We start from the raw sequence: 13,745 nt of genomic DNA, 5'->3' as shown, positions 1-13,745 counted from the left end.
ATGCTTTTTTAAGAAGTTTATAACACCCAGCTCAAAATAGAGTTAGATCAAGAAAATTCTGCAACGATTTTGATACGATCGATGATCATACGCAGTGCAAGTGTTTTTTATACGTCATAATTTCATAAAAGTTTGACGTTTACAATAACACTTGCACTGCGTGTGCTACCAGAATTGTTATACCTACACGATCGAAATTCGGTATCTGTCTCTCTATCACTCTTGCATATTCGAACGATAGAAAGGCAGATAACTAAATTTCGTTTTCGTGTTTCCCTTTAGTTTTCCTATTCACCTTATTATTTTATCAGGTAAGTATTAAACAAGCTACTTTATTATAATTTTCTTGTTAAAATCATGCGTTGTATAACATTGTATTGTACCTGCTTTACCTGTAGATATGTCTTTACAATATCTGCTTGCCAATAAATCTTACATTAATCAAATATTATAATAAAACTGTTTATTAATGGGGAATAGAAGAGCAAAACTCTCGATATAACAAATTGTGATACATTATTACATTTGTAGCAAATGTATGAAGTCGTACTAAACATTAATCAATGTGTAAACAGGCTGTAGGTATGAATATTGACGTTAATGCTTCTTGTTTAAATTTTAAGATGGCGCTTCAAAATGGATACGAAAAATTTCCACGAGAGGGCTCTTTTTCTCATATATATTATACTACTCTTTGCTGTAGGCCCTCTGAGGTTGCTCTGAGGTTAACAAACAAAACCTTACGACCTTACAGGTTTTAGCATGTCTTATCTATATCAACGTCAGTCAAAAGTCAAACTATAGTCAAACCATGTATGTATAATCAGTTGTCACCGTTGTATTAAAATAGAAATGGTCAAATAATTCCACTTGCACCTAATTTACCAGCTTTCTCAGATGTACTAACAAGTATTACATATATTCCTAATTCAGTACCATGGTTAATATTCTATCCTACGTGGGCATGAACGTGCAGTCCGAGGTGTGCCTGTGGACAATCCTTGGTCTCCTGCGAACCATTTTCGATGCAACTTTGTTTAAGGTTAACGCTAATTTGAAACAGGTAAGTGTATACCTATCACTTAAAGTATAACTTGAAGGAAGGAGTAATTCATAAAAGTGGAGGATTGGCAGTTCAACTAAAACGCTTTAAAACATTCACTGCCAAGAACACTCTGATAGCTGTGTTCATTTTGTATTGGAAATGAGGAGCTTAGCACTGAGAGTGTTAAAGAGGAGACGCGGCATCACATCAGCAATACCTATAGAGAAACACCTATCTGAGAACTATCTCGATTTAAGGTGCGCGTGCGTGCGTGTGTGCGTGAGTGCGTGCGTGCGTGCGTGTGTATGTGTGCGTGTGTGTGTAAAAAAACATAATCTCATGCTTCATACTATATAGACCTAGTTTTCAAAGCTGCGGATCATAAATAAAAGCTAACTAAAATGTTTTTTTTAGGTATGGCAGATGAACATGCCAGCAGAAATATCTATGCCGGTGCAAAGAGTGCTGCGTACCATGATCTCCGGCATCATGTTAGTGCAGTGCTTCACCGTCTACATTTACCTTGCTACGTATATCGTCTTGCTATACCCTGCTTTTCTGGTACGTAATCTAAATATTAAACGTTGTAGGTATTTGCCTATTTTAACTCTACATGTAGAGTATAGATGTAGAAGTCTTTAAAAATACACGTTTATTTATTTAAATACGTTTTCGTACTGTTATCGTTTTAGGAACAATTTTTTTTAGAAAAAACCTAATTGATAAGAGTAACGAATAACAAAAAAACAACTTTAAAATAATGAGTACGATAAGATATGTTACAAGTAAGAACGTTGCCTGCTGGCTAATTTTACATCCTGCTTTGTGTAAAATAATTGTGATACCCGCTTTGACAACTTTATTGATTAGGTATATACGAGTATCTACCCAGATGCTTTGACAGTACGTATTTCGTATTGGTTTTATACGTAGGTACTTTTCGTCTTTATTGATAAATGTGTTTGCTGCTATACCCACCAAATATATGTATAGTTACCTACTTCTTAACCTGAAAGCCACGTCTATTACTTTAAAATGATATTGCAGTGAAATTGTAAGAAATAGTTTGAAGAAATGCATTTTTAATATATTAGGTATGTATGTTCGTTTCTAGGATATCGTTGATTGAGTAATACCTATCATTTTCGAATTAGTAAGTCCGTCATTTTTTTTGAAATATTTAGTAGGTATACTCTGTATCTTTAGGTACTTGAATAAAAGTAAACAAATAATTTGTACATTTTCGGGTAGTTATAACATTTATTGATTAACCAACTAACTACAAAACCACCTGGATCTGTCACTGAACGACCTGACTTTAACCTACATTATTTGATCATGTAATGTTTTCATCTATCCTCAACTGGTTTAAGAAGCCATTTGGGGGTAGATTTTGTTTACTGTTTTTTAAATACCTAAAAATACAGACTATTATTTCAGAATGGCGAAAGGATAGATCTAATAACTCCGTTTGCTGGCAGGAGGAGCGCCCTACTTTAGTGTTGCCATGGTTGCTGATGGCGGCGATCAGGAAACTGCTGTGCGAACTGCTGAGCCTTGCATTGGGGCTGGGCACGTGCGTACTCGTGGGCGCCGCCCGCCCGCCCTGCGTCAAGTTCGTCATCGTCAAAATTGCCTCCATCATGCCTTCCGTCTATATGTGGATGCTTGTTCTGAAGTAAGTTGCTGAGTTACCACTTCAATTCTTATTATTATCAACTGATCAACTTTAATATGTAGAGGTCCAAGGCTCGATATCTCGTTATCGACTCAACGCAAAATCTCTGTGTGCTACTGAAAATGTTATGGGTTCAAGAAACATGCATGAAAACCGAGGATATCATAGCGCTAAAATGGATTTTAAAGTTTTTTAGCTGTGCCCTTGACTACAGACAGAGTAAAAAAATAGTTTTTCTGTTTTATGTAATTACCTATTTAAATAGGGTACGTAGTATTATAAACTTAAAATTTAAAAATCCCCCCAAGGCAATGAAACGGATATGCTGATTTTGATAAAACATGTCTAAGAACCACCACTAGAAAATCTGCTTTAAAATAAAAATGAATAAATAAATAAATAAATATTATAGGACATTTACACTAATTGACTAAGCCCCACGCGCGGTAAGCTCATGACTCATGAAGGCTTGTGTTGTGGGTACTCAAACAACGATATTTAAAATAATTAAAAAATACTCAAATACATAGAAAACAACTATGACTCAGGAACAAATATCTGTGTCATCACACAAATAAATGCCCTTACCGGGAAAACTATTAAATACCTAGTAGCAAAATCCCATAAGACTGCATTGTTTTAGTTACTATAAGACTTTGAAAGTGGCATCAGTGTTTCAAAAGTTCCCCAAAGCTGTGCCAGCGAATGATTTTGACTACGGCCTCGAGCTCGCTATACGACGACGGCGTACAAAATCTTTACTAGGCGAAGCGCAGCTACGGAGACGATTATTATCTAACTGGTGAGTAAAATTAGTATTTAATTTAAAATCGTAATAAAATTCTAAATTGTGAAGTTCAAACAGTAAATCGACTGCAATTTACGAGACAGGGGGTTGATTTTTGAATTTTGAGTGCTCGATTTTGTCACTCGAAAATCGGTGGAAAACGGCGTAACACTCATTTTTGAAATACTAGAATAGAAATTGGGAATCGAGTGGTATCGATTTCAATTCTATTAGTAGAATTTAAATGCCTAGTAGTGCAGATATTATTCAACAAAATACACGAAATTGAGCGGTTGAAATTCAAAAATCGGCCCCAGAATGTATTTTGTAGTCATACGGATTACTGATACCTACGCGATACGCGAATTTTTTATTTGGTTTTTCATTTTTGCAATACAGGTACTTAGAAAGGCCACAACTTCCAGATCCACCGGCGCTTCCTCCTCGTGTAACTGTTGATGTGCCAAACACTTCGTCGGAAACAATTGATGATCCCGATAAAAAGACTGATGCTGCTAGTACATATATTGCTAGCAGTATTGACAATATCAACTGTTCATCAATTACAGGAACTTACGAAGATTACTTTGGTAACGAAATAACGGTGCCTCGCAACGCGGATCGCATTACAGAGCAATTGGTACTGATGTTACTGAGAATAAGTGAGTATTTAAGGAAAACAAAGTACGAAGGAATAGATCTATTTGAGTCACACCAAGTTCTTATTTCATCGTCAAACGCCAACCTTCATTTTGAAACTTGCCCCGCTCTGACAAATGAAACTGATGATAATCCACCATTAGTTGGAAGTAGTAAAGAAAATACGGCTTCCTATTTAAGACTGTATCCACAAATATTTATGAAGGGCTCGTCTGATTATCAAACACTCCGAAATTTTGATTCGATCAGAACGGTTCAAAGTTCCATTATTAGTAAATTGACGGAGACTTCTGAACAGCTTCCAATTGCTGCTATTAGTAAAAAAAATACCATATTAATGAAAGAAAAGGCAACAAATAGTGTACGAATGTCTAGTATTGAAAATATGGAGAAAGAAAAGCATGCCATAAGTTATCAAGAACAAAAATTAAAACAGGAATCTAAAATAAATCTTGGCGAAAAAGTAGTGAAAATAAAATCACACGAGAGTATCAGACCTAAAAATGATTTGTCAGTTGAATCGAAGAACAATTTGAGTGCCCTTATTACTAAAATGCAGTCACAATCAGCAGAAATTATGTCTTCTAGACAAAACAGTCTAATAAATGAGGATTCAATACAGTATCCAAATTCCTCATATAAAAACAGTAAGGCTGAAAAAGGTAATAGTAATAAAGGAAAATAGTTAGCTAGGTAAACAGTAAAACTATGAACGCAAGAAAGGTCACACTTTTTATTATTAACAATGTTTTCCTAACAATGATGCCAAATTCTATCTACGGCTGACAAATAGTATGTTCTACAACTTTGGCCGGATCTAAATACAAGACTCTAAAGTTATATTCATTCGGGTTTATCAAATTAAATTGATACATTGGCAGTTTGTTTGTTATTATCCAGGCCATTTGCGGCACTTCATGATCTATTCGCAAGTCATTAGGAAACACTAACGTGCTACTGCTTTGGGCCACAACTCCAAGGTTGGCGTCTTCGTATGGTTTACGAGTATCCCAACATCCTATACTGTCCTGAGAAACAAGGTTAAAGATCATGACGCCGTTGCGATCGATGACAGATGCCGAGACTTGCCCTATTGGGCCTCGGCTTTCACCCAAAAGTTTAAATTCATCCACTGAGTTACTAACACGCGAGGGATCACGTATTACCGATGTCATCACTACAAACTCCAAAGAACTAGACATTGCGTGGTAATATAGAGGTCTATCTCCTTGATATAGTTTGCCTAAGGACATTCCAAAAAGGCCATCGGACCATTGGAAATTTACTCCATGTAAAGTGTAATTGGACAATAATGGTTCTGGATAAAAAGTGTAGTGGTTAAATCTCCAGAATGATTCATCAGAGCTTCTGAATACGATAAGTCCATACCGCCGTGCATCAGCGATGTACAAGTGGAGATCTCTACAGAGAGGGTCCCTGGAGTCAACCACTATATTAGTAATCAAGGAGTCCTGGAGTACATATTCTGCTGGAATTGGGTAACGCGCTAGCACGGTATCGGTTTCAAGGTCAATGGCGAATATTGCCGGCGGGCAGATCTGGCGAGGAGTTTCAAAACCTTCAACTTGTCCGGCATCTAGCACCCACATGATGCCGCAATGATCGACGGCCATTCGGAATACGGACGTGAATCCAGTACAGTTTTCTAAAACAAAAAGTTAAATAAATTGTTAATTTACCTACTGTAATTCTATCACCGCTCATGTATAATACAATACAAATATTGCACACTACACGTACTCTTTATTGCACACCTCAATAAAATAAAATAATATAAATATTAAATATTTACATATACAATATTTTCAGGTGATTTATACGCTCAATGTAAAATATGTGCATGTGTTTTTTATTGAAATCTGTTTTTTATTTAAGCTAAAAAATTACATTTACAATGAATATACCGTTATTCTGAAAACGTCATCCGATAATCTTATTTCATAGCAGTATGCATATTTACTATGTATTACTAATTAATCTCTATTTTATTTATTTATGTAATTGTAAAGTCGGCAATTGTGATATTCCATTAGGCCTCCGGTGCAACCCTATACTTAAGAAGACAATCAATGGCCAATAAATATTACCTAGGCTAGGCTAGATTACATACCCGCATTATGCCAGTCCCAGTTGGGGTAAGGTTTCAAAAGCGGCGATTCAGTAGAGCTCACAATCGGGACGGACGAGAGCGTCACCGGCACGCCCTTCTTCCATGCAGGCGTGCTGACAAACACGCGGTCCTTCCACCGCTCCACGCCCAGGGTTATTACGTTCGTTTGGTTGAACCGCCTAGAAAATGTATGTCATACGTCAAGAACTAGTTTGGTTATGTGTATATTGCGTAAGTAATCGGCTTAGTCTTTGTTCGAGCGGATACATATCGCTGCGGAATGTATGGAAATCAAATTCGTTGATCAATAAGTAAATTGTACCATTGCAGCGATTAGGTAAGCGGTTACAGTACAGTGGTTAAAAGTAAAGTTTAATGTGTGTTATCTATAAATTATAAGAACCAGCCAAGTGCGTGTCGGGCTACGCATAATGAAGGGGTCTCTATTGTTTCCCAAATAGTTTTAAGTCATAATGTATTGTTTGTCCGAATTTTTGTTAGTCATAATTGGTTTTTCTCAGAAACGCGTAACTTTTCAGGATTGCCATAAAACAAACCTAACCTAACCTAACCTACTATCTACAGAATAACCTTATAGTAGAAGAGCCGGCCGCAAATTTTCTAACCGACTTGATACCACGATGAAATGCACAATAGTTTCCCATAAAAGTGATGCTAAGTCCGAATTCGATAGTCTGCCACGGCGGAACTTGCCGAAAGTACGAAAAAGAAGGCCACTTCCGGTGCGAAAAAAGGGGGCTGATTTAACCCATCTGATACCGAAATAATAGTTATGGCAGCAGTTAGAAATTTACATGTAGACACAGAAAAGCGAAGTCTGCCAGTATTTTTTATGCCGGAAGTGCTTGGCAGACGCTCTCAAAGGTGGCCACCGGAACCCCTAATTTAACCCATCTGATACCACCATGAAACCAATTCCAGTCGGTAGGTATGAACCCTCATGTCAGGAATATATAAGTCTGCCAAGGCTTTTCCTGCCAAAACACCTTGGCAGACGAGATTATGTGAGCACGGTCACCATCGGTTACCCTACACTAACCCATCTGATACCACCATGAAACCAATTCCAGTCGGTAGGTATGAACCCCCATTTTAGGAATATATAAGTCTGCCAAGGTTTTTCCTGCCGAAACACCTTGGCAGACGAGATTATAAGCAAGATGACCATCGGTTACCGTACACTAACCCATCTGATACCACGATGAAACCAATTCCAGTCGGTAGGTATGAACCCTCATTTCAGGAATATATAAGTCTGCCAGGGCTTTTCCTGCCAAAACACCTTGGCAGACGAGATTATGTTAGCAAGGTGTACATCAGTTACCCTACATCAACCCATCTGATACCACCATGAAACCAATTCCAGTCGGTACTTATGAACCCCCATTTGAAGAATATATAAGTCTGCCAAGATTTTTCCTGCCGAAACACCTTGGCAGACGAGATTATAAGCAAGATGACCATCGGTTACCGTACACTAACCCATCTGATACCACAATGAAACCAATTCCAGTCCGTAGGTATGAACCCTCATTTCAGGAATATATAAGTCTGCCAAGGCCTTTTCTGCCGAAACACCTTGGCAGACGAGATTAAGTTAGCAAGATGTACATCAGTTACCCTACATTAACCTATCTGATACCACCATGAAAACAATTCCAGTCGGTAGGTATGAACCCGCATTTCAGGAATAGCCAAGGCCTTGGCAGACTTGACTTGGCAGACTGGACTTGTCAAACAAGGTATCAGATGGGTAAATGTAGGGTAACTGATGTACACCTTACTAACATAATCTCGTCTGCCAAGGTGTTTCGGCAGGAAAAGCCTTGGCAGACTTATATATTCCTGAAATGAGGGTTCATACCTCTCGACTGGAATTGGTTTCATGGTGGTATCAGATGGGTTGATGTAGGGTAACTGATGTACACCTTGCTAACATAATCTCGTCTGCCAAGGTGTTTCGGCAGGAAAAGCCCTGGCAGATTATATATTCCTGAAATGAGGGTTCATACCTACCGACTGGAATTGGTTTCATCGTGGTATCAGATGGGTTAGTGTACGCTAACCGATGGTCATCTTGCTTATAATCTCGTCTGCCAAGATGTTTCGGCAGGAAAAACCTTGGCAGACTTATATATTCCTAAAATGGGGGTTCATACCTACCGACTGGAATTGGTTTCATGGTGGTATCAGATGGGTTAGTGTAGGGTAACCGATGGTGACCGTGCTCACATAATCTCGTCTGCCAAGGTGTTTCGGCAGGAAAAGCCTTGGCAGACTTATATATTCCTGACATGAGGGTTCATACCTACCGACTGGAATTGGTTTCATGGTGGTATCAGATGCGTTAAATTAGGGGTCCCGGTGGCCACCTTTGAGAGCGTCTGCCAAGCACTTCCGGCATAAAAAATACTGGCCGACTTCGCTTTTCTATGTCTACATGTAAATTTCTAACTGCTGCCATAACTATTATTTCGGTATCAGATGGGTTAAATCAGCCCCCTTTTTTCGCACCGGAAGTGGCCTTCTTTTTCGTACTTTCGGCAATTTCCGCCGTGGCAGACTATCGAATTCGGACTTAGCATCACTTTTATGGGAAACCATTGTGCATTTCATTGTGGTATCAAGTCGGTTAGAAAATTTGCGGCCGGCTCTTCTACTATTACGAAAATCTTGTAAGGTAAACGGTTTCAGTTTTATGACTAACGATAATATGACAAACAATACATTATTACTTAAAACTTTATGGGAAACAAAGGGACCCCATAATGAAGGGTTCCGTACCTTCATACGATCATCATCATCATTTTAGCCTCCTGTCGCCCTCTGCTAAGCATAGTCCTCTCTTCGTGTACTCCACTTAACCCGGTCCTGAGCCGGTCTCATACAGCAGTGCCTCGCGATTTTCCGAATGTCATCCAACCAATGAGCCAACGATATGTATCTTTAAGTGTTATCGTACATGGCATCACTGAATGGGCCCTACGGAAAACCAGCGACAGCTAGCATTATGCTGTTGGGTGCATTTCGTGATGCACGCTAATCTTCCGTTTTTCCTGCTTTTTGTTGTCTATACAAATTTGTGATTGCCACTAATAATCTTGTCTTATTTATTATATAAATCCTTATGCTTCTGGCTGTACTCACCCACTGTCGATAGCAGCTTGTCTTGCCTGTAAATTTTCATATTCGAAGTCGATTTGCTTCCAGCGGAACAGGGTGCCTATACCCTTGGCCTTCCGGTGGGCAGGGTGACTGTCGTCACTTGCATAGCCACTGCCCGCCACACCTGCTAGTAGTCCAATCAGCAGTAGCGTGCCTCCTTGCATCTGGAATCACAATTTGTAACCTTTTAATTTTATTAGATATAGATACCTACTTTTTGTCTTCTAATTTCATTTGGCGATAAAAAAAACAACGGGTTGCACTCCGGGAGTGCCGGCAGAAGTGAAAACTCAATGACATTGTAACAGTTTTTCGATCAGGTCACGTGTCCATCTTACGCAGCGTCTTGCGTCTTACGTCTTACGCTCTCGCGTGTTTAGCATATTTTCCCCATCACAAAAAGTGCACAGCGCCGCTAAAGGAGTTTGTCACTACAATAAAAAATTAAAACTTTTTTGGGTCTTGCACGCGTACCTACACCTATTTGTTTTAGGTACCTGTCTGTGATTAAGAACTTTTTTGCTATGGGCCACCGTTTACGAGTCATTTACGAAAAACTTAAAATAGGGATCTGGAAATTGATTATAAGGAACTAGGGGGTAAGTTAATTATAATCATTTTCCAGGTCCTTAATACCTCATTAAATATTGATCGTAGCGAAAAAGTGTACAGAACCTTTTTTGTGGACAATTTTATGTTCAATACTTATGTATAATTTTTTTTTGCAACGGGGCACCGTTTACGAGTTATTTACGAAAAACTAAAAAAAAGTGACATGTGAACTGATTGTGATTAATTTTATTCCTTTAATATCGTTTTAAATATTGATCCTAGAGAAAAGTGTCCAAGGTGTTTTTTGCAGAAAATTTTATGTAGATTATTTATTCATAAAAACTTATTTTGCTATAGGACACCGTTTACGAGTTATTCAAAAAAAACTAAAAGGCACTTTAAAATTGATTATAATTAACTTACCCGCTGCTTTGTCTTTTTAAATATTGATCCTAGCGAAAAGTATTCTACATGTTTCTTGTAGGAAATTTTATGTTTATTATTTATGTATAAGATTTGTTTTTGCTATGAGTCATACTTTTCAAATTATTAACGAAGAAATAAAAACAAGGAACCTTATAATTTATTATAATTAACTATCCCTCTTTATCATCTATTTAAATATTGATCACTACGAAAAGAGTACGAAATCTGTTTTTTTGGAAAATTTTGTGTAGATTATTAACGTTTAACAACATTTTTTTTATATTGGCCACCGTTTACGAGTTATTTTAGAAAATCTAAAAAAAGGGACCTTAGAAGTGATTATAATTAAATTTCCCGCGTTAATATCTCTTTGAATATTGACCCTAGCGAAAAATTGTACGGAATCTTACTTGTAGACATTTTTATGCAGATTACTTATGTTTAAGAACATTTTTTGCTATGCGCCACCGTTTAAGAGTTATTTACGAAAAACTAAAAAAAAGGGACCTTTAATATCAAATATCTCACTTCCGGTCAAGATTTCGATCGAACAACCGGCAAATTCGGATTCAGCGGGGTTTAATTAGGTTAAAAAACCCGGTTTCCAAAAGGTAATATGATTTGCCAGTCGCATCAAGAAGGAGAGTAATTTTGAATTTTTTTGTCTAGTCTATTGGAATAAAACAGCTCCTAGAAAATGCCCTATGGCATCAAGTCGCTTTCTTTAGAACAACAAAAATAGTTAAATGTATTTTTTCGTATCCTAGCAACAAGCATATCGTAGCTGCTTTTATAAATCCCATAATTATTGCAAATATGAACATCTCATACATTAAAAAAATATATATCGCTTTTACTTGTTTACCTTTACTTTTTTTACTTTGTAGTTATTTCCGGCATCCGATATCGGATCGAATAGTGTGAAAAAGCTCTGAGGATACACATTCTTTGAGTTGAGAGAATTATGTAACTGAATTATTCCCATATAATTCTTACGTTGTCTTTATTCCATATAATTTTTGTACGTATTTGTAAACATTCATACAGTGCTACCAGTAGTTTCACTAGTTACCGTAATCTCGGCGGTCTTACCTATTTTATTTAGCCGCAAGCGAAAGATAATTAGCTACGTGCGCCAAGATGATTATTTCAACTAATAGAAACTTAGGGTAATAATTTAACAAACAGGCATACACAGTAGTTCCCCCATACAGATTATAGATGTGAAGTTTAATGTTATGACCTCTATAGGCACAGCTATAAGAAGGCCATAAGTTAGGTTCAGGTCTCATCAGATTTAAACTAATTATGAATTTAACTTTTCATGTGATTAACCATCCACCTCTAAATACATAAATAAATGAAGATTAACAAATTCCGTAGGTACATTAATACATAATTAAGAATGTCCTTCAGCAAAAGGACGACTGGTGGACACTGGTAGGTCAACCGTAGTAGCTCAGGTAGGACGAACGATGCACTTTATGTTATGAGTTATGACAAAAAATAATCGTCTTTTTCTAAAGTATTAAGATTTGCCAAAGTGCGAGAGAGACTTCGCCAAATAAGTCGATCGTATTTCCTGTTGATATCGCAACGTTGACCATTGACTTAATTAATCACTGATCTGAATTGTGTGGTCATTTCGAGTTGTGGTTAAACAAAAAGTTGACAGAAGCAAGGTTGCAAATATAAAAATTAAAACAAAACATATAAATATTTAAAAACATGTCAATGTGCTTTACAGGTTTCCATTTTTTTAAATACTTCATTCAAAAGCTAACATGTTGTAGGTGTTTGTAGTTAAGATGGTTCGTATCGGCTCTATTGTGGGCAAATAATAAAATAACCCTTGTGTGCTTTTTGAAAATATTTTGAGTTTATTATAAAATTAATAACCATTAAAAAACTTTTCATATCATGCCCGACAGACTTTTCTTTGTTGTCTTCGTAACACATTTATTACTAAAACACGAATAATAACAACAAATTTGCACATTATTATCCACACTCGATAAAATTTACCCTATTATTGCTGAAAAAAATATCGGAAATGATAATTTAATTGGTCTGCTAACATAATTTTAAAGGAGATCCCCCGTTTGTAAAATAATTATCAGTAATTTAATTTATAATTATTTTGTGTTTCTGTCATTTAAAGTAATAATTTGTTTAAGTAAACATACTTTGGTCATATTAGGTACTGTACTAGTTTTCACTTTGCGTGTATAATTCTTACCTTGTTATGTTATGTATATCCTCAAGGGAACTGGTAGCACACGTCTGTCCATCAGGTGGTGTGGCTCCTTTATGAATGCTATAGCCACGGCCACCCGAATGTATAGCCGGCGGGTGGATATTTAACACACGTAGATCAGCTACTTCTAACCTAATAAGGTGTAGGTGTGTAAAAAAAAGTTACGATTATTGCCTATTTAACACGTTAATGATGATTAACGAAGAATGGTCTATTCTTCAATTTATTTTATTTGTTTTACAACACTTACACAGAAAGTTAAACACATTTTTTGTTAAATATTAATGGTTTGGGTAGACTTGACCAACTGTATTCACTAGACTACAGCTAAGTCTAAGAAGTAAGTATAACAGTCGGACCAAGCTACTTTGCAGTGACAATGAAAGTGCCACCTGAAACATACGATTCTTATGAAAATATGACGTTTATAACTTTCTCATATTTAATTTTCGCATTGTGTCTCAATAGTTTTTAGGGTTCCGTACCCAAAGGGTAAAACGGGACCCTATTACTAAGACTTCGCTGTCCGTCCGTCCGTCCGTCTGTCACCAGGCTGTATCTCACGAACCGTGATAGCTAGACAGTTGAAATTTTCACAGATGATGTATTTCTGTTGCCGCTATAACAACAAATACTAAAAACAGAATAAAATAAAGATTTAAATGGGGCTCCCATACAACAAACGTGATTTTTGACCAAAGTTAAGCAACGTCGGGAGTGGTCAGTACTTGGATGGGTGACCGTTTTTTTTGCTTTTTTTTGTTTTTTTTTTATATGGTACGGAACCCTTCGTGCGCGAGTCCGACTCGCACTTGCCCGATTTTTTTTTTCTAGTGGCTATAAGTTTTAGTCGCATTTCACCTCGATCGTGCATTTAAATATCGCGTTGTGACTCAATCGTTTATTATTTTTATTATTTTAGTCGTTATTAGTTTTAGTCGCATTTCACCTCGATCGTGCATTTGCTTTCGCGTTATGACTCAATCGTTTATTACTTTAGTCGCATTTCACCTCGATCGTGTA

General features: G+C 37.0%; 3 protein-coding genes across 6 annotated transcripts in view; 1 reads left to right on the top strand and 2 right to left on the bottom strand.

Moving 5' to 3' along the window:
* LOC134791442 (uncharacterized) overlaps positions 1–13,745 on the bottom strand; it is a 251,576-nt gene that overhangs the window by 164,084 nt on the left and 73,747 nt on the right. The gene's annotated exons all lie outside the window — the stretch shown is intronic.
* On the top strand, positions 805–5,050 carry LOC134791429 (uncharacterized). Of its 4 annotated transcripts, none has more exons than XM_063762449.1 (5): positions 805–1,063; positions 1,460–1,606; positions 2,527–2,723; positions 3,367–3,525; positions 3,910–5,050. In XM_063762449.1, the coding sequence occupies exons 1-5, from the start codon at positions 938–940 to the stop codon at positions 4,853–4,855; spliced, it is 1,575 nt and encodes a 524-aa protein (XP_063618519.1). In that variant the 5' UTR covers positions 805–937; the 3' UTR covers positions 4,856–5,050. The 4 variants fall into 4 exon arrangements, with proteins under 4 accessions (XP_063618519.1, XP_063618521.1, XP_063618522.1 ...); XM_063762451.1 differs by having other exon boundaries at positions 4,080–4,247; XM_063762452.1 differs by having other exon boundaries at positions 3,936–4,073.
* Positions 4,890–9,652, bottom strand: LOC134791433 (protein yellow-like). Its single transcript, XM_063762454.1, has 3 exons — positions 9,470–9,652; positions 6,302–6,480; positions 4,890–5,836 (listed from the first exon to the last, which is right to left on the bottom strand). Exons 1-3 carry the CDS (start codon positions 9,649–9,651, stop codon positions 4,947–4,949), a joined length of 1,251 nt encoding a protein of 416 aa, XP_063618524.1. The 5' UTR covers position 9,652; the 3' UTR covers positions 4,890–4,946.

Source organism: Cydia splendana, chromosome 6, assembly GCF_910591565.1.
Source record: "Cydia splendana chromosome 6, ilCydSple1.2, whole genome shotgun sequence".
NCBI lineage: Eukaryota > Metazoa > Arthropoda > Insecta > Lepidoptera > Tortricidae > Cydia > Cydia splendana.
This window is presented reverse-complemented; position numbering and strand designations above follow the sequence as displayed.